Here is a 23,683-nt window from a genome sequence, read left to right as displayed (position 1 = left end):
TATAATTTTCGTCCTTAAATATCATAAAAATGATGTATTTTATTATTTGACACAATTACAACAAAATTTATAACAATATCTGATCATTAAAGTCTTTTCTAACAATTATTAATATATGTCTACTATAATATTTATAAAAAAAAATCATTTTATCCAATAATAAGTTAGTACTTGAAAAACTTTTCTTACATGCTTTAAAATAAATATAATCTATTTAAAGTGAAAGATATTTATTTATGTTTTCCATATTTTTATCTCGTTGTTATTAAATTTGTGCACTAAATTTTATAACTGATTCAAATTTAGATGTCAACAATTTACAATAGTTATCGTATAATTATTTAAAAGATTTATGATAAAAAATATTAACATTTATTATTTATTAAAATAAAAATAAATAAATAATGAAAATGAATATTGATAAAAGATAGAAAATTAAAAATATATTTAAACCAAAAGAAATTTATGTTTGAAAAATTTGAAACAATATTGTAAACTTTAGGGGTTGGTTTGTAATAATAATGAATAAAAAAAAAATAGAGGTGGTGCACGGTGCACCACGTCGCTTAACAAAAAAAAAAGCTTCGCTGCTGGGATTGTCCGTTCAATAAACAAACAGAAGCGAGATCGAGGGAGAGAAAGGAACTTCGAAGCTGCGTTTCTTCAACCAACCGCCATGGCTGCGTTTCTCACTCGAACATCCTCACGTTTCTCTCATCTACCATCACCACATCGCGTAGTTTCTCTCCACACAACCCTCCCTTCTCTATCTACACCTACACCTTATGCTCCACCTCCTCCCCCATCGGCTACCTCTCCCGTCAGCGTTTCGAAAACGGCTGAGTACGTTATCTCGAAGGTCGACGATCTCATGAATTGGGCTCGTCGTGGTTCTATCTGGCCCTTGACCTTTGGACTCGCTTGCTGTGCTGTAGAAATGATGCATACTGGTGGTGCTCGTTACGATATGGATCGATTTGGTATCATTTTTAGGCCTAGTCCTCGTCAATCTGATTGTATGATTGTTGCTGGTACTCTCACCAATAAGATGGCACCCGCTCTTCGCAAGTATTTCTCTTCCCCCTTTTCTAGGGTTTTTACATTCATGTTTCTTCTTATATGGTGTGGTTTTTTAGTTTTCCCCTTATTGCTTTCCAAATCTCTCATTATTTGCTTAATTTTAAATCGTTGGCCCTGATAGAACTTATAGAAGCATTGATTTGTTTATTTTGTTACAAATTTGTTTTTGTATGATATGAATCGTGATTGGAATCGCACAGTTGGGAGTAGGGTCTTGTATGGAAGATGGATGCTTTTTGGTGTTTTAATTTAGGGTAAAAATGATTTTCCGTTAAAAGTGAGTTTAAGTCAAAATGATTTATGTTTGAAAATGTTGAATATGTCTTCGTGAAACTGAGTTGAACAATAAATTTGAGAGTAAAAATCCTGTTTGGGAAGCAAAAACTACACATTTTAGCTTCATGTTTGAATCAATTTAGAGCAAAAGTCAAGAATCCCTAGACATGCCAAAATCAATTTTTAAGAACCTCCAGACGGGAAGTGGTGTATCCAGTGGCGAATGGATGGGTAATACAAGAACCTACCCTTGGGAGAGGGACAACAGTTGGAAACGGTTGCTAATACCCATAGGCTGAGGAGCAAAAGGAGGAACCTGCCCAAGGAGGGTTTGCGTCTGATTTGCTAGTTGGTGAGGTAATAGCTTACCAAGGCGATGGTCAATAGCTGGTCCGAGAGGATGATCAGCCACACCGGGACTAGGACAAGGTCCAAATTCCTACGGGAGGAATCCAAATGATACTCTGTTTTGTTTGTTTTGATTGAGTATTATCTTATCATAGGTTACTTAAGTATCTTCTGCCTGTTGGAGACTAATAGCTAAGGAAAAGGACTTTTAGAGCACTCACTGTTTTATTGAAGAAATCTCCCAAACTTCGTTCTTCTGCCACGGTTAATTTTGGTTTCAAATAATATTTTCAAAATACCCAAGATTAGCATCAAATAGAAAAACATAAACATAGACACGATAGTCTGCAGACTTTTGAAGGGCTTGTTTCTTACCTTCCCAAATTCAAACCTCGTTTGTTCTCTCCTCTCCTTTACATCTCTTATTCCATTTCACAAACAGTAGCAGGTTCCTTTACCTGCCAAGTGTGCATGTCATTGCAATTGCTATTTACTTTTCCAAACTCATTCCCTTTTCCCCATTTATATTTCACTTATTGCCCCCCCTGTGAGGTTATAATTCCAGGCTACAGTTGTCTTTCTTCCTAATAATACACACTTAAGTCATAGGGGTTGGCTAATGGCTAACAGATAGTCTTCTCCATGTGCTTGAATGTCGTTGTAGAAATCATTTCAATTGAAGTTGAACATCACTGCTTGGTGGAAGAGGTTCATATGTGGATAGTGGTCGTGTCACACTGAATGTGAGGGGTGTGAAGTGTGAACATTTCAAGTCTATAAAAATGTTCAATTGGGTCTCATTGTTACAGAAAGAGTATGTTGTATGTCAATCTTTAAATTTAATATGATTCTATGATACAAATAAACTATAGGTTGCTTACTTGCTCATCTTTATCAATCAACATATTATTACTCAGATTGCTGCTCCACTTATAGGACTCTGCAACTTCATTTCAATTGTAAATTTGTTGAGGTCTATGCTACTTGGGATTTTGGGAATTAATTGTCTTATTTTAAAATTTCACGCGACCTTGTCATGTGAAAATTGTGTTTATCCATCATCCCATCTTTATAATTTTAAATTTTTTACTGTCTACGCATTGAACATACATGAAAGAGAATTAGGTACATCATTTTCAGTTCAACAACGATATGTGAAATATATTAGAGGGTTCTTTTCCAAAGTACTCTTGGCAATATTAAAGTACATCTATCATAATCCTGGGCGTGAAGTCTGTTGTAATGTCTCATCATATTGATGTTGGGAATTTTGCACATTACTACTACCTTGAAACATTGATATTAGCAATTAAATTTTAATTTTCCTTTTCTATCTCTCCTTCCCTGTGACCCGTGAAGTTCCATGTTTCCAGTGTTGGTTCCTGCCTTAGAATTTGATTAATGTTCTGTCTTTGGACTTGGTCGATTAAGTCAGTTAAAAATGTACAGTTCTCAAGTCAATACTGACAAATCTTGCAGGGTTTATGACCAAATGCCCGAGCCTAGATGGGTTGTCTCCATGGGAAGTTGTGCTAACGGAGGAGGATACTACCACTACTCTTACTCTGTTGTCCGGGGATGTGACAGGATAGTTCCTGTTGATATTTATGTTCCAGGCTGTCCTCCAACTGCTGAGGCTTTACTGTATGGACTCCTCCAACTGCAGAAGAAGATCAATAGGCGCAAGGACTTCCTCCATTGGTGGACACAGTGAGGTTGATTAAGTTTATCTCTTGGCAACAAGTTATTCTATAATAATCATTTCATGGTAGTTTTACCTTGCTATGAATCACCCTTTGTTTGGTGGATAGTATGTTGATATATTACTATCTTTCTGTATGTTCTCTGGAATTTTTTGGGGCTTAAGGTCTGGGAAAAGTTGAATGTTTCTTATATGTTAATGCTTCTTATGTATCTGGGATGAAAAAAACACTTATATTTGGCTCAAAAGTTATAATGTTTATGTTTGACCACTCTTGCTTTCTCCTAATTATTTGGTTTCACATTGAGTATTTTGGAACGGGAACTGATGGCTTCTTCCACTTATCTGCCCTACTGCATCCAGTGTCGTTGCCCAAAAAACAATGCATTTAAAAAAAAATAAAAATGAATAATCATATTCTTGTTCATTTTGGGAAATTCGATGATGGACTGATCTCATGGGTGGTTTATTTTGGATCATACTGTTTTATGCAATTATTATTTGGATAGAACTGATATACAGTTCTAAAGAGACTTTTGGTGATCTGCTTGAGTTTGATTGTTGTCTCCCTTATTTCTTTCGTCATTTTTATTAATAATAGACGGTACTGCAGAGGATTTTTAGAATAGGCGGTACCAGTCAGTTGGGATCGTTGGTGCTATTGATGTTCTCTGCACCCTTTATTTAGTTTTAAAAAAAACGACATTGGATAGAATGAGTTGGTTCTGGTATTTGGGTTTGAAAGTTGTTAATAAATATAATTATTATGGATGAATCTTTTATTATTCTTTTCAAATTTACAAAATTTATCTATTTTTACAAACTTTAACAAATTCTTATGCTTCCTTGTCTCTTCGACCAAATAGAAGAGTGCGCCTAGGAACAACCACAAGTAAAATTGCAATCTAGTCCCATAGCTTCCTAGATGGTGGTGACAATCTAGTGTTGGTTCTTGCTTTTTTTTTCTACAAGTATGTGCCATGCACATATTTTAATCGTGTAGCGACTATTTCATTTTACAAATTTCGTACTTCTCCCACTGTTAATGTATCTCGGGTTCGGTTGGGACAAAGTGTGTTTGACATTGCAGTAACCTCAATTGACTACAACCAATGATGAAAATTAGCGTTGGGAAAAACCACCCATGGGATTCTCCAAATGCAATTTGTATAGAGTTTCCGAGACCTCAATAAGAGCTTTGTTGCAGCTTATTCTTCATGGTTCCAATCGCTTATAGTGTTTATGAGAGTGGTGTGATTGCTTTACTACAAGTAGTGGGATCTAGGACAAATTGGTTTCATGAGCAAGTTTCCCAACTTTGAGGATAAAGTTGATTTTGACGGTGTGTAATGTTATAATCTTGGAGGCTCAAATCAGTATTAAGTCCAAAAAAAGGACTATCGTGGTGTGACTCAACTTGTTTATAGAATAGAATATTGATTGTTAGGATTCTTATTTTTTTGGTTAGTATTCTACCACTTGTTTGTTACTAAATCGAATTATTGCCTAATGTTACATAAATTTGTACAGGCGGATGACATTATGATGAATGAAGAAATTAGCCTTTTATAGAGAGTTCATATGAAGTTTGTTGTAATGTTTTTTCTTTCAATTGTATTATTTATTTAAATTATTTTATTTATAATTATAGTATTATAATTTTTTACTCAATCAAATATCAATTATAATGGTGTGGTGTGACTTGAAAAAATGAAACTTTATCAAATTTTAGATTAAAATTATGTTTGCAGGACCAAAACTCAGAAGAAATAAAATAGAGGACTACTTTTGCGATTGAGCTAAAATAGAGAGAGCAAAACTGTAACTAAACCTATTTTAAATAAAAGAAATTGTGACTTGATTTTTTTTTTTATCAATAGACGGGAATAGACAAATATTGTAACATATAAATATTATATTTAAAAATTATTCATTTAATTATATATTAAATCATAAATGAAATATTTTAAATTAAAAGTAGTTAATTTGGATTTATTTTTATTGTATATAAATAAAATGTTAAAAGATGTATCGTATGCACAACTCAGTTCATAACTATACGAATGTTGATATGTAGGTAAGTCATACGTTACGCTACTTAAATGTTATTTAATATGCATGCGAATTTAACAGTTATGTTATTTGAAATAAAATTAAATGTTAAAAGAAAAAAATTCACCAAAACCCAATAAAAAATAATAGACAAGTTTTAGTGTGCCTATAATTAAAATATTTTGTTTTATAACATAGTATATTTCAATGCAAAAGAAATATCTTTTCTTAGATGTGTATTTGTGACTTGACTCATAGTTGAGTATAACCTAATCTGATTCCTTCATTTTTCCCGAGTGTGTTTTCGTCTTCTTCTGCTAGGGTTTGTTGCGATGGCGGAAGAAGCACAGTATACCCTAAAGCGCAAATACGACGACCAACCCACCGCCACCGACATAGAACTCGAAGTCGCCAACGCCAAATTGCGAGCTCAAGAAGTCGCCGCTCGTCTCCTCAGTGTCACCTCTGCTCCTCCTCTTTCCTACGATGCCAAACGCAACAAGTCCGATAACGGTGCTCCGCAATCTGGTTTCGATTCCTACGATTCGAAACCTCAATACTCTTCTTCTCCTTATGGTTCCAGCAAGAAGATCGATATCCCTAATGGTAGGGTTGGTGTTCTTATTGGTAAAAGCGGCGAAACCATTAAGTATCTTCAGTTGCAGTCTGGTGCTAAAATTCAAATTACTCGTGATATGGATGCTGACCCTAATTCTTCAACTAGGATGGTTGAACTTATGGGTACTCCTGATGCTGTTGCTTCTGCTGAGAAACTCATCAATGAAGTTCTTGCTGAGGTTTGTTTTCATGTGTTGCTTGATTAATTTGCTTAAATCATGTTGGAATTACTGTAAGTCTGTAACTGTTTCTTGTTTGTGAAACGTCAATGGTAAGAATTGTTTACAATTTCTTGTTTGCTCAAATGATGTTGGGATTGGTGTGGCTGTAACCCGTTAGTGAAACATTTAATGATAAGAGTTGTTTTCAACTGATTTTGTAACTGTGATATGAAATGTTGTGATACATTTGTTCAAATGATTATGGAATTGGTGTAATTGTAACCTGATAGTGGAACATCACTGATAAGAGTTGATTTGAACTGATTTTATGACTGCAATATGAAGTATATCATGATAAATTTGCTCAAATTATGTTGCATTTGGTGTAAGTGTAACCTGTTCATGGAACATTGCTGATAGGAATTGTTTGTAACTGATTTTGTAACTATAGTAATATGAACTGTTTTCTGATAAATCTGCTCTAAAGATGTTGGAATTGTTGTGATTGTATCCTTTTAGTGAAACATTACTGACAAGAGTTGTTTTGAAGAAATTCTGCAACTGTATTGTGTTCCATGATAAATTTGCTCAAATGATGGTGGAATGGTTGTAAGTGTAATCTGTTAGTGAAACATCACTGATAAGTGTCATTTTTAACTGATTTTGTATCTGTGCGTGAAGTGTTTCATGATAAATTTGCTCTCATGATGTTGTAATGGCTGTAAATGTAACCTGTGAGTATAACATCACTGATAAGAGTTTTTCTGTACTAGGCGGAATCTGGGGGTTCCGGTGGTGGTACTAGACGGATGGCTGCACAGTCTGGGGGTGATGAGTTTGTGATGCAAATACCAAATAATAAGGTGCGCAAACAAAATATGCACAGACACGTGCATTCTGCAGTGTTTGGTTTATTCTCGTTTGGATTGATGTCGTTTCTTGTGTGCGTCTTTAGGTTGGCCTTATAATTGGTAAAGGAGGAGAAACAATAAAGAGTATGCAAGCTTCATCTGGAGCACGGATTCAGGTTCTCTCTTGTGCTTTTGTCTTCATTGCTTGATGGATGTATATTTTCTAAATCATGATTTTGTTAAAAGTTGGATGCTGTTAACAGCTTATTGCCTGTCTCAAGTCTCAAAACTTGGATTTCCTGTTCATAGCTACTTTTGATTAATAATGTAATGGGTATTTTTCAGGTGATACCGTTGCATCTTCCCCCAGGTGATACATCAACAGAAAGAACATTAAAAATTGATGGGACACCTGAGCAAATTGAATCAGCTAAGCAATTGGTTAATCAAATCGTCAGTGGTGAGGTATGTTATTGATGTAATTTATTTTTGTTTCATTTGAGTTGTTACTTTTGGGTGCAACTGTAAAATCATGTATTGATAACCATGTTTTGTTTTTCTGCTCCTCTCCTCTTTATATGTTCAAATCTAAATGTTTTGTAAAATGATTCATTTTGATTAAACTTAGTGATTTATGGTCTTGCTTACTGTGATTGATAGATGGATACTGTGCACCATTGATTGCCTCTTCGGCCTTTGTTCACTTGTTGTGCTTTTGAAATATAGCAATTAGGCTAGCTGTATTTCTGGCAACAGTTGCTTGATTATAGGCCATTCTCATCCTAAAAATTAATTTTCACTTTGGTAAATTGTGAGATCGGTTCAACTTTAGCTGGCACATATTTAAATTATGTCTGTATTTGTTAATATTCGTATTACAAAGTGTTGTTGAAAAGTGGCGCAATAGCACTGTAATGTGGCAAAATTTGAACAAAACACTATTCCGTGATACACTTTTTAGTACAAAATGCTGTCAAAATAGTGGTGCTATAGCACTGCTGCATAGCAGAATTTGAACAAACTGCTATTCACTAAGATCCATGATTTACTGCATTGATATCACATCCGTTATTAGGAAACTTTATATTATGTTCTCGATGCACTATTTTCTGGGCCAAAATGACTTTGCTGTAAGTTTAGGTGTAACGCAATGCTTCTTTTTATATACCCTAACATTCCGGTCACACTAGCAAGTTATGTATAAATTATATTTAATATAGGATACATTGAATTTGTTATTATATATTCTTCTCCATAAATACTGGTTGCTGCAGTAGCATATAATTCTCCATAAATACTGGCTTCTGTCTGTTGTGAAATTAGACACTAGATCGCAGACTCTTAGCCATTGTGGTTAAGATTTCTCTTAGCTTTGTGCTTTTGTGGGTTGGCTCTTTTGTTCTTTTTTTTATATTTATAATCAAGGGCAGTAAGTCTCATTAATGTCTTGTCATAATTTAACTGGATATAAAATTTTTCTTTTGGAATTGTTTTCAACAATGCCATTTGTGCTTTTCTGTTGATTGCTTGTAAGAACTTATATAAAATTTTTCGTTGTGTTTTCTGCTCAACTACTTATGAAGTAAAGCTATGTGTACGGACCTCTTACCCTATTTTAAATTCAATTTCAACCTTGATGGTAGTCATGATTAATCTTATTTGCTTTTATTTCATAGTTCTTTAAGGTTGACTAGTTAGATTGGGTTGCGGAAAGAATGAGAGGAATGTTTCTATGTAATTGGGACTTAACAGAAGTTCTCTTATAGTCTGTATATTTGTATATATAGGTTCCCATACTCCTGTAGTGAGTAAAATATCTGTTGTTCTGAAAACCACCTTATTGAAACTATGTCTGATCTTTAATAGTAACATTGATCAGACTGGGGTCCTGCATATTGTGACACTAAAGTTAATTGATCTTTTGAGGCAATAAAGATTGTATGTCTGTATATACTTCCATGCCTTGTGCTTCCTTTTTGTACCCATTCATTTCGAATAGGGAAAAGGCGTGCAACCTCTGGAGTTACTCAGTTTTATCAGGAACCAGTGCGGTATGTAGGTATTTGTATCCCTTCCGATCTTTTATGGAATCTGTTAATGCCAGGCATATACTCTTCATCTTATGTTTTTTTGTTGTTGATTATTTTATGCACCTTCTACCTGTATTTGTGTGTACATCTATTGCTTTGTTTATTTTTATGTTGTGAAACCTTGGGTGAGTTCACCTTTTTAATTTTTGGTTGTTATATTTCTCTCTGCAGAATCGTCTCAGAAATTCAGCAAGCTCCGGTGGTTATAATCAGCAAGGTTACCAATCCCGACCACCATCTAGCTGGGCTCCCCCTGCTGCTCCTGTGCAACAATCTGGTTATGGCTATGTGCAGCCTGGATCATACTCTGGTCCATCACCCCAGTATAACATGCCTCAGGGGTACGCGGGATATCCTCCCCAGCAACCTGGGGGATATTCTGCCAATTGGGACCAGTCCACTGCACAATCTCACCAGCAGTCTACTCATGCTGGTGGTTATGATTATTACAATCAACAACCCCAGCAACAACAAAATCCTGGTGGTCCTGCACAGCCAGCTGATGGGTCTACATACAATTACAGTCAGCCACCTTCTTCAGGTTATAGCCAACCAGGACAGGGTTATGGTCAGGAAAGCTACGGTGCATATAGTGCACCACCACAATCAGGGTATGGTCAGCCACAAACATATGAGCAGCAACAAGGTTACCCAACACAAGAAGGGCACACTTCCAACTATGGATCGCAAGGAGATTCGTCCCAAACTTCCCAACCCTCTACTGTTGCCCAGCAAGGTTATGCTACCAACCAACAAGGAACTCCTCAGCCAGGTTATGGGATTCCCCCTACCTCCCAAGCGGCCTATGGAACTCAACCACAGTCTGGTTATGGACCTGGTTATGGTGCCCCTCCTGCTCAAAAGCCCAGCGGAAATCCACCTGTTTACAGTCAGTCACAGTCACCTAGTGCAGCTGGAGGATATAGTCAGTCATCATATCCCCCTACCCAGGCCGCACCTTCTGGGTATGCTCAACCAGAGTCAGCTACTCAGAGAGCACCCGCGCAACCGGGGTATGGTTCTCAATCATATAGTGCTCCTCAAGGTGGCCAGCCTGGCTATGGTCAAGCTCCACCATCATATGGCAACAGTTCTTATGGTGCTGGTTATGCTCAAGCTCCAGTGTATGCTAGTGATGGAGCAAGTGCACCGGCTGCTCAACAGAGTGGTGTTGCTAAAGCATCACCCAAAAGTTGAAATTTTTGAGGTGGTTGTTATTGTCCCCTAGGCTGGTGGTTTTGATTTCCTTTTTTGTTCTCCCCATGTTGTGTTAGCAACGTCTATATGGCATTGCGATGTCTAGATGGAAGCACTGATATATTTTAGTACTTGATTATTTTCTAAAAGGTTGAATAGGAACTAACAATTTGTATTGAATTGGATGTTAGACTAGCACATTTCTTTTCAATTTATAATTACGCACTTGTCTCTATTGAATGGTTCTTCAATTTTCCTTTGTATGTTGTATTGGGGCATACAGTTGAATATTTTGGTAGCTACGTTGTTTCTATCTATAGTTTGTTGCACTGTTGGAGAAATTGAATTAATGTGAGGTTACAGATTTGCTCTTGAAACAGAATATTTAAAGAAATTGACTAACGCACACATCGTATAAATTAGCCTGAACCATATCGTGAAAAAAACGTTAGAATTGCAATAGGATGAAACATATCATCTCGTACAGTCCTACTCATTGTAATTCCAAAATTGGGTCAATGTGTAAAAGGGCGTTATGGATTTACTTGATCACTCATGTAAAAGTTTCGAAACTAATCGATGGAATTATGTTTTGATACTCATAATAAGATGAACATGGCAAAGTTTGGTAAACAAATTGTAATAGATTACGATTACTGCTATACACTGATAACTATTTTGTTACTTTGTATTAGTTTAGATTAACCGTCTATGTATATTTATTAATAAGTTGAAGAAAATATGCTCTTTTATTCTTGACGTTGATCTTGAGAAACCTAAAGGATCTCACATTGTGATCTGTAACAATGTTTCTTTCATGGAATACCTCTTTTTGGAAGCTCATTTTTATAAGATAATTTATGTCTTGTTTACTTAAATATTGTGAAGTGTTATTGCAATAATTTTTAAATATCAAAATCACAATATTATGGAATGCACCTTTCATTGATAAATTCAATTGTGGGTATAGCATGTTAATCTAGTTTGCTTTTTGATAAAATTGAACCAATACAAAATATCAATTTGATTTGTTTTGGGTCTATGCAACACATTCTTAAGAACCTGAGTCAAACTAAATCGCCAACATGTTAGTTGTTCAGTTAAATCGGGTTTGCATTTTAAGAATAGCTTAAGTTAAGGTAGACAAATTATATTATATAATTTTTAAATCAACGACGGTTATTTAATTATATGATATCATGACGAATTATGATTAAATGATAGTGTAAAGTTGTTTTATATTGTCTATACACTCATTATTCTCTTTTAAAAATCAAAATTCTTTTTCTGAAAACCTAAAGAAAAGAATGATTTTATGTGTTATTATAACATCAAAACAAATACATAAAAAAAAAAAATTAAGACCAAGACAACAATACAAATATGTTTAAAAAAATATGATCGTTTGAACCACATCTTATGTGATTGATTCGTGAAATCAATATCTAAACAAATAAAATGAGTTTGTTAATTTTGGTTCCTTTTTTACTTCCATCCAAACTTAAAAAAAAAATACCTAAGCATTTTAATTAGTTTCGATCCAATTAACGGATGCTTGATTTGGTCCTAATACCACTAAATTTAATTTTCTTTATTTTATTAGTTAATTTGATATTAAATGGCATTTTATTAATCAGTTTAATCTATAAAATCATTAATACAAAACAATCATAAATATTTTTGTAATTCAATATATTCATCGAATATATCAACTATGCAAAATGTTTGTTTTCACTCATTTATATTATATGACGATCATTCTTTTTATTTTAGTTTTCATATAGAGTATTATGGCTTCTAAAATTCTTCTTTCACCCTTACCATTGAATAAAAGTGATCAAGTCTTTATCAATCTCAATTAAAGGAGATAAATAAGATAAATCAAACTAAGTTTCAGAAAGTGTGAATTTATTTCCTTTTTTAAATCTGACAAGACTTTTAAAGTCTTTTAAAAAGTGGTGAGCGATGAAATTTATTTTTATTTTTTTACTTTTTATTTTTTTTATAAAAAAATTATAAGTTAATATATCAATTATGTTGATATCTAGCATTATTAGCGAATCTAACATTATTTAACATATTATTTCAATTATATTTTATTATAAAATTAAATAAGTATTTAGTTTTTATGAAATTTCAATATTTCTTTATTAGTCTTGACATAAAAAAATATATTTCATAATAGTTTCAATAAACAAAATACAATTTTTTAAAATATTTATCTTGCAGACAGTTTTAATTTATCATAAAACGGAATATATTTATTTATTCTTTAATTTTTAAAATCTTGAATGATATTTTACTAGTATGTTTAAAATATTGTATAAAATTTCTTAATTTTTTAACATATTAATTAATTATAATTTTTTTAAATGCCATAAATTCAAATTCAAGATAAAACAACAAAAATGTAAATTTAGAAATTAATTTTTATTTTATTTTAGAATGTACGGTAAATTCCAGCTTAATTAACTCACAGAATTATAAAATTTAAGTTTAATCGGTTCGCGACAAGACATTCAAGATAACGACATTTGTAAATTGAATTAAAACTTAAAAATTAAAAATAAAATTTTAAATTTATTTTTTGTGGATGATTATTTTATAATTTTATAAATATAATTAAAAAATCTTTAAAAATTATATTTAATATTTCAATTGAAATTAAAACGGTTTAGATAATAATTTATAATAAATTTTTTGTGAAAAATAGATATGCCAAAATCTAATTATTCTTGATGTGATAAATAATTTTAGTAAAAAAAAAAAATTTTAGGTAAATAGGTTTTTAAAAAAAGAAAGTTTGGCTGATCTGAGACTGTGGATGTGAATCGGGTTGTGCTATTTGGGTATTTACAGAATTCGACCCCTAACCTGAATCTCAGTAGGGTGGTTCGCATTGAAGATGGAAGGGATTGAAGGAGAAAGAAGCAACAAAGGTGAAGGAAATAGCAGCAGATACAGTCTTCAACCCTTACGAATTAACAACGAAGACATACTGTTATGTATCGACATTGATCCTCAATCAATGGTTGAGATGAAAGCTGCCACTGCTCCCAACGGAAGACCCTTCACTCGTTTAGACGCAATTAAACAAGCTATCATTCTCTTCGTGAATGCAAAACTCACCATCAATCCTCAACATCGCTTCGCTTTCGCTACTCTCTCCAATTCCGTCTCATGGGTACTTTTACCTAATTACCCCATTTCATAATTTTAATCAATTTCATATTCTTTCAGCAAAAAGTTCGGATTTTTCATTATTGTTTTTCTAGTATGCACTAGCTACTATACTGTATTTTTGAAACCCTAGTGGTTGATCAGCTAAGCCCATCAATAGTCCTTTGGTACCCAAGATTGTCATTTTTTAAATGTAACTACTTGGTGATTCAGTGACATTTAATAAAAAGGAAAATCAAACAAATTGGAAGAGTCTTGATCATACTATAGGAAGGATGCCTTTCCTAAAAGATTCTTGAATTGGCTTGTTGGAGCTTATCTATTGACGGAAGCACTTGTGAGAGATTCTTTGAGATAGTTTATGAAAATAACTTTTGACATGTCTATGAGTTGTTTCAGTTTATTTTGATAAGCTCTCAAAGGATAATTTATGGAACTAGTTTATAGTTTATATGAAGAAAAAAAATTACTTTGTTTTATCTTTTGTTATAGAAATGACTTATATGATAAGTGCTTGTACCATAAGTGTTTAATTAAGCTATTTATACAAACAGAGCCTCATACAAATGGAGGATGGCTTTCCTAAAAGATGGGATGGCATTGTCGTGGAGAAATGACAAAATCCTGTTTTAGGTGATTGAATGTGTGCGGAGTAGTTTTGTGAAGTGCCAATGAGGAGGGTAGACTAGATATGATTATTGATTGAAAGTTGAACACTGTGTCTGTTGTTTGATCCATGTAGCCATATTTATCTGATGAAATGTTTTGGTGGTTGTTGTCGTCATCTTTCTTATTTTTGACTTCAAAATTTGATGTGCTGTCTAGGCATTGAATATTAGCATAGAGGGTAGTATAAATGCCTTTTCAGGGTTTCCTTTTTTGTAGATATTGGATCTTACAAACAGTTTATTTTATGGGGGAGGGTGGTCAAAGCATGTACTAAACATAATTTTTTCTGCATTTTAATAATTATTACAGCTGAGGAAAGAGTTTAGCAGTGAAGTTGAGTCAACAATTGCAGCAATGAGAGCGCTTTCGGCTACTACAGCTAGCAGTCAACCAGACCTTACTAATTTGTTCCGACTTGCTGCTCACGAAGCCAAAAAATCCCGTATGCAGGGTCGCATTTTAAGAGTGGTGAGTGGTAGCTGTCGTCTGTGATTTGTCACATCACTTCATGTTTCTTGTTTTTGTGTAAATCTATTATCATGTGCTTGGTTTAAAGTCTTTGAAATTTGGTTACATTAACATGACATTTTTGTCATGAATCATAATATGCTGTTTGCTATTCCTTGCTAGATTTTATTCTATTGCCGATCGACTGTGCGCCCTCAACATCAGTGGCCTGTGAACCAGAAGCTCTTCACTTTGGATGTCATGTACCTTCATGACAAACCCGGACCCGACAATTGCCCCCAGGAGGTTTATGATACACTGGTGGAAGCTCTTGAACATGTTACCGAATACGAGGGTTACATCTTGGAGAGTGGACAAGGGTTAGCTAGGGTTGTTTTCCGTCATATGTTAATTCTATTGTCGCATCCTCAGCAGCGCTGTGTTCAAGAGTTCATTGACATACCTAAATCACTTGCAAAGAAGGCTCCTCAGGTGGAGCCAATGGCTACTGAAGATATTGTTCCAGTATCAAGCCAGTGAGAATGGCATTATCTAATTATTAATTCTACCATGTAATTTAGGTAATGGTATGTATTTGGCTTCTAGAATTGCAATATCTGACACATGCCCCTAGTAATTTTCTGTAAATGATGCGCATCTTTATTTTATATGAGAAAATTTGTATGAATTGCCAATTTGTTGGTTAACTGGTGTTTTTATCCCAAGTTGTTAGACATTTTCAATTTGGTAGAATTCCGGTTGCTATGCTGGCATTAAAATCCTTCCACGGCGAAGATTCAAATCTTTCATTTGAAATTCAGGTGCTGTGGAAATGGACTGTACTTATACATGCGGTCATCCTATCACACAAAGATAATAGAATATGATCATAATTTGCAGAGTTGAGTTGCATCCAAAGTGATAACTAAGGTTGCAACACAGATTGTGTTACTAGCATGACAATCGTTCTTTGTGTTTGGTTGGGTTTCTACTATTTATTTGTTCTCAATTTAGTATCTATTTTTGTTCTAAAAGTGTATTGTGAAACGTATATAGGGCCTGATCAACTGTATTTGTAATACATATAAGTTATATAACAAATTGGCAATTGTGGAATGATATGGAAAGTTTATCATGAATGAAATGTCACAGTTTTTCCTCACATGAAAGGAGAACTACTGATATTTAGCTGTTAACTGATACTATCTTAAGAAAATGCAACAAAGGAATCAATCTCCTTTTATTTTAAATTCAAAAGATTACATGAAATCTAGCATCTTATAATAAGCACCTGTGAGGCTGTGATCACACTGAGGTCACGTAAACTCAATATATTCAATTTGCAAAATCAAAAGAACAGAGTATCTTTAAAAAATCTTTTCGACTGAGATGAGAGAAGAAGGGTATTAATAAAAAATGTCTTTTAGTTCAGAAATTTGGATGGAAGAGAAATATAATCAAGCAGACAAAAAATTTCAAAAATCTCTCTTGAAATTTTTATGAAGATAAAAGTTAGGTACATTTCTTTAGATGCTTTTTGTATGGTTCTTGATTTAACCAATCATAATTTTATTAAATTTGTAATTTTTTTAGAATTTGTTATAAATACCAAAGGTGTGTTTTATATTAAGAGTCATAGAAGTACTCAAAGAAATGTAGTTTTTTCCTTTTTGTATCCCCTCAAACATCAATAGATTTTGAAGACAAGAAAATCTACTTAAAATGCATATACTATTTTGAACAAACTATTAATTATTTTGTTTATAATTCAAAAATATATGACATACACCGTCTATAAGATAAAAAAGATTGTCTCATTTGCAGCCAATTTTACTGATTTGTTGTGCTACTAAGTTAATTTGATACATCTTATTTATTTATACATATTTTACATTAAAAGTTAGTATAAAATTCAAATCCTTGGGAACATTCCAATAATTCTTGCGCACATTGTCAATTGATGTGATGGTTATAAAAATTATGAAATTGCATGATAATTTATATACTCAGCAGTTACAGTGAATTCCCAAAAGGCCGTGCAGTTCTGCTTTTTCATAAAATTCATAAAGGGAGAAAGTTCAGTCATCATTCGATAAATCCATATCCATTTGAGGCAAGTACAAAACTTCACCCATCATGTTAAAGCAGAAAATCTAACAAGACACTTGTGACAATGTTAGTCAACTGTAAATAAAAGAAACAAGGAACACCTTGGAACTCCTCGAAAGTGAAAAGAAATGCGGAAAGGGTGGAGAGAGCAAAAAGGAATGCGGGAGAGAAGAATGCAGCCTTAGCAGACGAAAATGAAAGAGATGCATCGGTAGACCTCCATCAAAGAAGGAGAACTTGTCTAGTGACGAAGGCCACACTTTCTTTCTAGAGTCGGGTTGCATCATTGACTGGAGTCTCTCCAAGCAAATCATCATCATAGGAAACAGGTATCCTTAACCTATCATGAACAGAGATGGATTTTTCTTTATTAGTTACTGGTTCATGTTGAATTTTCATTTCTGATGCAAGAACTGCACGGTCCGAAACATTTCCTTCATCATTGCCAGCAGATGGAAAGGCCTGTCCTTGAGAAGAATCCTCTTTCTTAGGCACATTTAGTTGCTTAACATTTGGCTGCCTGAATTGCTTCTGCATTATTATAAACATATGAGCAACGCCTTAAATAAAAAGCTACGCTGTCATTTAAAACAAAGAGAAGCCGTTATTATTTATTTGGATTTTAGATAGAAAAATGAAAAACTCCCTCCCTTGTGAAATAAATAATCTTACCATATTTGTATTTTGCTGCCCCTTTTGTAAACCCAAAAACACAAAAGTTATTCACACACCTCAAACTCCTTTGCTCTATTCATTATCTCTTTGTAGACCTTTGGTTCCCTAACTTTTATGATGCTCCACAGTATGCCACCCCCAGTCCGGAATCGTCTACCATCAGAAGTCTTTTGGCCTCCACAAGCCTGTATTGCATCAACCTGCGACCCCCACATACAAATTTACAATGTATCAACTTGGACACATTAGATAACAAAGATTAATAAGAATAAAATGACATAGAGATAATCAGCAATATAACATGATTTACATTAAGAGATATCCAATTTCAGCTCTGAAATTGTTGGTTACTGCATTGAAGTGGGTAAAACTGACTACGTCAATGGTAACCAATTTCCCCTACACCAGCTCAATGAACACAAGCTTGGAAAATCAATTATGGGAGTTAAAAGTGAAAAGCATTCCCTACATATGAACAGGGACGGAAAAAATTGAAGCAACAAATGTGAACATCAACCTTCACAATTTGTAAATAATGAAGTGATTCAGCCAGGAACACCAAAGATCAAGCAGAGGATTGGAAGGAGCAAACTAGCATCTGGAAGAAAAATCTGCAAGGTTAGGGACAAAATTGCACGCATCAGAAATTATGAATGGCGGTACGGTATGAAAGAGTGGATAAGCATAACCAGCTCAAGGCTCATCCAAATAGTATAACCTTAACTCTCACCTTTCCTTTAGCAGGCGAGCAGACTATATCTGCTCCAAACAATCCACATTCCCATTAAAGAGAGGGAAAATAAATCACAAAAAGAACAATTTATTTCAAATAAATTACAATGAACGTTCCAGCAGGAGATTATGAGCGGCCATTGAGCCAGTTAGTGAAGCCAAGGTTAGAAATATTCAGAAAGTTGCCTCAGGACCATGTGAACTTGACAAAATTTGTAAGATTGAAACAAAGGTTGTGGAAGCCATCACATGATGGTTCCAAGTGGCTAACGCAATACACACCAGAAAATAAAGATGATTCCAACAACTGTAAACGGTGCAGAGAACCATATATCAGTTATCCTGTCAAACTAACACAACTATTGACGATCAAACTTGGCAACAATATCTTCCATATAATTAGAAGAAGAAAGGGAAGAATTTAGAATTGCGAATTCAGTGTAAGAACAGAGAAAATGAGAGACTGCAAATTGCAGCACAGGAATACAATAAGAAGGAAGAGTTTAATTACTATGCACTGATAGTGTAAAATGTTTCACACTGTTTACACTATCAACACATCACAAGCATTGATGATGGTTTCTTTTGAAGTAGAATTATGACAAAAGTTTCAAATGATCCGACGGTTGTGATCAACTGACACTATAAAAAACCTTTACATTGTCAGTGCATATAAATTAAAACCTAAGAAGTAAATCCTTCCGCAGCTTTTGATGAACGGAAAACAAGATGGTTGGATCAGTACATTCTGCACATAAATAATAAATAATATCTTCAAGTAGACAGATACCAGGTACCAAACAGTATCACTAATATTATTTAAGTCATATGAAGCAGTATTACTTAGGTGGGTCTTAGAATTGTTTTCCAACTTCCAAGTGGCAATGGTATTTCACAGAAAATCTTAAAGATAAAACTGATAAACTAACGAACAAAGTATACTTGCTTATTAAACAAAAAATGAGTGCATAATAGGGTTTCAATACTTCTTTGATGATATCACTTAATGCAGATATTCCAAGACAACCCGCAGCAGTGTATACCATATATGACTTTTTCTCTTTCAGACGACGACAGGTATCTAACACGAACCTGAAAAGCATGTAATTTGTTATAAATTCAATGATGTGATCGAGAAGGCTGCTATACATTTGTTACATTACAGGGACAAACAAGATAGAGGATAGGAAAACAAAAGGGCGGGAAACAATGCTTAATAATAGAACCGAATTCCAGCATCTATTGGGTCACAAAAGTAAATGAGTTTATTAAGACTAAGCTTGGAGTAATGCAATACCAATGAACAGAAGATACTTCTCCGTACTTCCCATAGAAATTGCATAGTTTGAATAACTGTTATATTGCTATCAAAGCAAAATACAATGATTAAATCAATTAAATTATGATGAAACCAGTCATCCCACACAATAAAAAAAATCTAAATTGTTCAGTAATTCAAATCAACCAAACATAAAAATAAGGCTAGAATATAATGTATTCCCTTAAAAGTTATCCTACGTGCCTTTACCCCCAAGATCTAAAGAATTGCCCTCATAATGTTTATTATGGATCTCAAAATCCTCATTCTCCAATATCATCCAAATAATTTTTTTAAGCAAAAATTGGAGTGCAAAAACAAAATCATCCAAATAATTAACAATGTCATTTTTGTTAACGTACCACCTAAATTACTATGTTCGAGTCTAATTTCAGTTTCCAAATATTGAAGCTGGGTACTCCACATCAAGCACTGGGTGGTGCTCCACTCCACCTGTTCTACAACAAAACCTTTCGCCCTGGCCTTACTGTTAGTGATGTTGCTATACTTTCCTAAACATATATGCCTCAATCATCTCTACATTCTTGATGCTTTAAAAAAGTTCAGCAAGTTGGCACTTCAACTCTAAGAGCAAGATTACCCTGGGGAGTAGCTAGTGGTGTTTCATTAACTCACAATCTCCTCTTGGTCAAACTCAAAGTAAGGGACAACATTAGAAACAAAATGAAATGACATTGCAGCAGTGACACTGCTAGTTTTGCTCAAATGCCGCTACGCTGCAGCGCTATAGCCACTATTTGACATAATTTTGTACTAAATCGCGTATCATAGAACTATAGCGGTTTGTTCAAATTCTTCTATACTAGGGTATTATAGCACTACTAAAGTCATTATTTGACAAACACAATATTGATTAAACATTTTCATTTTCGTGGTTTCATTGATATTTATTTGGACTTCATTTGTGAATAGTAAATTTTGCGATAGTAAACTACACATTAAAAGTTGAGTAAAGTGCCCGTCAACTAAAGCTTAAGGGGTTAAACCATAGTTCAACCCAACAAGAAATTCCTTCCAAAACCCAAATTCAGTGCATGTAGTAGAATGTTAAACCTGTCTATGTTGATGACTTTAGATCCTGAACCCTTTCTCTTTCTCTTGTTCTTCTTCTTCGTGTTCTTGCTAGCTCCAAGCTTTGAGTTCTCAACGTTAGATTCTTGATTTGCTTCAGTGACATCTCCAGCATTGCTTTGTCCCAAAACATTTTGCGAATTGGGCTCCACTAACTCTCCTTCTTCAACATCAATCATGTCAACATCGTCATCTAAATGATCCTCATCATATATGACATCAAGAATGTTATCTCCTTCCTCCATAACAAACTCCTAACCTGCATTCAGGGATCCAAATTGTTATTCATTAGCCATTTTCAATATCTAGATGGAGCACAAAACATAAAGGATCAGAGTTTTAAATTGGTATCTGCGATAGCGATCCAGGTTGCAATATAACAGTTATTTATATTGCCAAAACTGCAAAGCGACAACAATTGAGGTTGCATCAACTGCATTTGACCTCTGTAGTAGCACCCACATCTATTATCAAATGTAAGTCCCGGTGTCCGACAGGTGTCAATGTCGGGGTTGGGTCCTGATACGACACCGACACTTTAATTACATAATCTACACGCAACTAATATTTATTTTCTCAAATTATTATAGGTATCTATGTGTCATTGCCGTGTCCATGTCAGTTTTCGTGCTTCTTAGCATTTAACTGCCATTCTCCACGATATCAACCTCAACAGCTAACGCCAATGCTATTTAAAATGCTATACGGATGAGCACGTAAGAACACTAATATAAGAAGTAAGAAACAACAATAAACTGTGATTTAAACTCGATAGAGAATAAACTATAAATGGCAAAACAGAAGGGAAAAATGAAACTGTGTTTGTATATGATTTACAACTTTAATTCGTATGGGAGTTAAAAGAAAAACAATGCACGTCCAAACCCTAATCATAAATGGAATTTTAATAAAGCACGGTAATTGAATTTGAAGTTTGGAAAATGGAACGGAAATGTAAGGCAAGAAGGAACGGTAGAGAATGAATAAACGAAATACAGTGATTGGAGTATGGTTTACCTTTGCAGAGTTTGAGAACAGAACCGAAACACAAACGACGGGAATTGATACAGTGTAAAACCGTACAAATACACGATTCCTCCACTTAGGCCATCCACCAGGTGGTGATTTACCTATTAAGCACGACCTAAATAGTTGTAGTTGTGGGGAAAATTTTTCATCTTAATTGTTAAGTGAAAAAAGTATTTCAAAATTTGGACTAAATATTCTCTAGAAAAAATATTGAGACCTATTTTTCCGTAAAAAAATATGAAAAATGTTTATTTGGTCTTACCTTTGAAAGAAAAAAAAAATATCTAAAAAATTATTCTGATTTACATTTGAGATTATTTTTTACAAATACATTTTTTTATTTTCAATGACTACATTAATAATATTTTGTATGTTTTAGAGACAATATGGTGGTTATGGAACTCTAGGTAATCAACAATGAAAACGAAGAATTCAATCACAAACAGTAGGAATTCTTATTTATTGAAAAGAATTCGAATTGGAATTGAGTTACAATGGAAGTTTGAGAACAAAGAAAAGAAGAAGAAGAAGTGTAATACAAGTTTTGATTATGAAGGCCTGCATCAACTAACTAACTACTTTCCTATATAGTAATTCAGTTACAACTGTTTAGCTAATAATAGTTCCCTCCAGCATCCACTAATTGGCACGTGTCTTATTCATTTACTCTGTAACATTGCCCCCAATTGAAAACATTCTTGTCCTCAAGAATGAAAATTAGGGAACTTCTTACAAAGATCAAAATAAAATTCCCAATTGGCATCCTCAGGCAATTGGTGCTTCCATTTGACCAACACTTTAGTTACTGCTTGGCCTCTGCGTTTGACAGTCATTCTGTCCATGATCAACTCAGGTTCTTTAACAGCAAGAACTTCATTTGTGTTGGAAGGAAGATCAGTAGAGGTGATAGCATTGCCAATATGTTTTTTTAACTGTGAAACATGAAATACATTGTGTATTTTAGAATGGGCAGGAAGGAGTAGTTTATAAGCCACTGCTCCTACTGTGTCAATCACTGGAAATGGTCCAAACTATTTTGGAGCCAATTTCTCATTGGATCTGGCAGCCACAGATACTTGTTTGTAGGATTGAAGTTTAACATAAACCAAATCACCCACTGCAAACTTCATGTCACTTCTATGCTTATCAGCAATTTGTTTCATCCTGTCTTGGGGCCCTTCTTAGATGGAACTTAAGAACCTTCAGCATCTCTTCTCTTTTAACTAAACTTCGATCCACCAACTGAACTTTAGATTCTCCTGGCAAGTAAGGTAAATAGGCAGGAGGAGGTTGACCATACACAATTTCATAAGGGGTAGCCTGAATTGACGTGTGGAAGGTAGTATTATACCACCATTCAGCTAATGGCAACCACTTGGACCATTGTTGTGGAGTCTCTGCACACATGCACCTCAAATATGTTTCTAGACATCAATTGACCACCTCAGATTGGCCATTTGTCTGAGGATGGTATGATGTAGAAAGTTGTAATTGAACTCCTCGGTAAGCCATTAACTCCTTCCAAAAGTGACTAACAAATACTGGATCTCTATCACTGGTGATAGATTCTAGAAAACCATGGAGTTTGAAGATATTATCTAAAAATGCTTGTGCTACAATGCTAGCAGTATATGGATGAGCTAAGGATATGAAATGAGCAGCCTTACTTAATCTGTCTACTATAACAAAAATAACTTGTTTCTCATAAAAAATAGGCAATCCCTCAATGAAATCCATTGTAATGTGCTGCCACACATGATCAGGGATTGTTAAAGGTTGTAATAAACCTGGGTAGGCAACAGTGTCATACTTGCATTTCTGACAAGTTGGACAATGTTGTATGAAGGCTTTGACATCCTTGTTCAGGCCTTTCCAGTAAAGAACAACCTTAATCCTTTGTGTAGTAGCATTTCTGCCTGAGTGACCCCCTGAGGCTGCATTATGAAACCAATGTAACAATTCTTGCCTTAATTGCACATCCTTGCCAACTACCAATCTTCCTTTCCTTCTGAGTTAGAGGCCATTCCAAGTATAGTGTTTATGTGAGGTTGGACTCT

General features: G+C 34.3%; 4 protein-coding genes across 4 annotated transcripts; 3 read left to right on the top strand and 1 right to left on the bottom strand.

Annotated features, from left to right (window-relative positions):
• The first annotated feature begins 564 nt into the window (after positions 1 to 564).
• Positions 565 to 3,677, top strand: LOC101513804 (NADH dehydrogenase [ubiquinone] iron-sulfur protein 7, mitochondrial). Its single transcript, XM_004501415.4, has 2 exons — positions 565 to 1,068; positions 3,184 to 3,677. Exons 1-2 carry the CDS (start codon positions 677 to 679, stop codon positions 3,416 to 3,418), a joined length of 627 nt encoding a protein of 208 aa, XP_004501472.1. The 5' UTR covers positions 565 to 676; the 3' UTR covers positions 3,419 to 3,677.
• A 2,007-nt stretch (positions 3,678 to 5,684) lies between these two features.
• LOC101514369 (uncharacterized) lies at positions 5,685 to 10,610 on the top strand. Its single transcript, XM_004501417.4, has 5 exons — positions 5,685 to 6,255; positions 7,011 to 7,100; positions 7,193 to 7,264; positions 7,434 to 7,553; positions 9,350 to 10,610. Exons 1-5 carry the CDS (start codon positions 5,791 to 5,793, stop codon positions 10,373 to 10,375), a joined length of 1,773 nt encoding a protein of 590 aa, XP_004501474.1. The 5' UTR covers positions 5,685 to 5,790; the 3' UTR covers positions 10,376 to 10,610.
• A 2,567-nt stretch (positions 10,611 to 13,177) lies between these two features.
• Positions 13,178 to 15,414, top strand: LOC101514695 (uncharacterized). The gene is made up of 3 exons (XM_004501418.4): positions 13,178 to 13,559; positions 14,534 to 14,692; positions 14,855 to 15,414. Exons 1-3 carry the CDS (start codon positions 13,281 to 13,283, stop codon positions 15,209 to 15,211), a joined length of 795 nt encoding a protein of 264 aa, XP_004501475.1. The 5' UTR covers positions 13,178 to 13,280; the 3' UTR covers positions 15,212 to 15,414.
• A 1,276-nt stretch (positions 15,415 to 16,690) lies between these two features.
• LOC101515024 (uncharacterized) lies at positions 16,691 to 21,793 on the bottom strand. Its single transcript, XM_004501419.4, has 5 exons — positions 21,615 to 21,793; positions 20,580 to 20,856; positions 19,174 to 19,279; positions 17,512 to 17,655; positions 16,691 to 17,311 (listed from the first exon to the last, which is right to left on the bottom strand). Exons 2-5 carry the CDS (start codon positions 20,840 to 20,842, stop codon positions 17,048 to 17,050), a joined length of 777 nt encoding a protein of 258 aa, XP_004501476.1. The 5' UTR covers positions 20,843 to 20,856; positions 21,615 to 21,793; the 3' UTR covers positions 16,691 to 17,047.
• Between the last annotated feature and the right edge of the window lie 1,890 nt (positions 21,794 to 23,683).

Source organism: Cicer arietinum, chromosome 5 (assembly GCF_000331145.2).
Source record: "Cicer arietinum cultivar CDC Frontier isolate Library 1 chromosome 5, Cicar.CDCFrontier_v2.0, whole genome shotgun sequence".
Classification (NCBI taxonomy): Eukaryota; Viridiplantae; Streptophyta; class Magnoliopsida; order Fabales; family Fabaceae; genus Cicer; species Cicer arietinum.
The sequence above is the reverse complement of the archived record's forward strand: the minus strand, read 5'-3'. Positions and strand labels throughout refer to the sequence as shown.

Excerpts from the sequence above, each read along its gene's own strand:
- LOC101514369 (XM_004501417.4), top strand. The coding sequence starts at position 5,791 with ATGGCGGAAGAAGCACAGTATACCCTAAAGCGCAAATACGACGACCAA. Across the intron at positions 7,265-7,433 it reads CATCTGGAGCACGGATTCAG|GTGATACCGTTGCATCTTCC; the intron begins GTTCTCTCTTGT and ends GGTATTTTTCAG. Across the intron at positions 7,554-9,349 it reads ATCAAATCGTCAGTGGTGAG|AATCGTCTCAGAAATTCAGC; the intron begins GTATGTTATTGA and ends TTCTCTCTGCAG.
- LOC101513804 (XM_004501415.4), top strand. The coding sequence starts at position 677 with ATGGCTGCGTTTCTCACTCGAACATCCTCACGTTTCTCTCATCTACCA. Across the intron at positions 1,069-3,183 it reads ATGGCACCCGCTCTTCGCAA|GGTTTATGACCAAATGCCCG; the intron begins GTATTTCTCTTC and ends CAAATCTTGCAG.
- LOC101515024 (XM_004501419.4), bottom strand. The coding sequence starts at position 20,842 with ATGGAGGAAGGAGATAACATTCTTGATGTCATATATGATGAGGATCAT. Across the intron at positions 17,656-19,173 it reads TAAGTGATATCATCAAAGAA|GTTGATGCAATACAGGCTTG; the intron begins GTATTGAAACCC and ends TGGGGGTCGCAG. Across the intron at positions 17,312-17,511 it reads ATAGAGCAAAGGAGTTTGAG|AAGCAATTCAGGCAGCCAAA; the intron begins GTGTGTGAATAA and ends ATAATAATGCAG.
- LOC101514695 (XM_004501418.4), top strand. The coding sequence starts at position 13,281 with ATGGAAGGGATTGAAGGAGAAAGAAGCAACAAAGGTGAAGGAAATAGC. Across the intron at positions 13,560-14,533 it reads TCTCCAATTCCGTCTCATGG|CTGAGGAAAGAGTTTAGCAG; the intron begins GTACTTTTACCT and ends TAATTATTACAG. Across the intron at positions 14,693-14,854 it reads AGGGTCGCATTTTAAGAGTG|ATTTTATTCTATTGCCGATC; the intron begins GTGAGTGGTAGC and ends ATTCCTTGCTAG.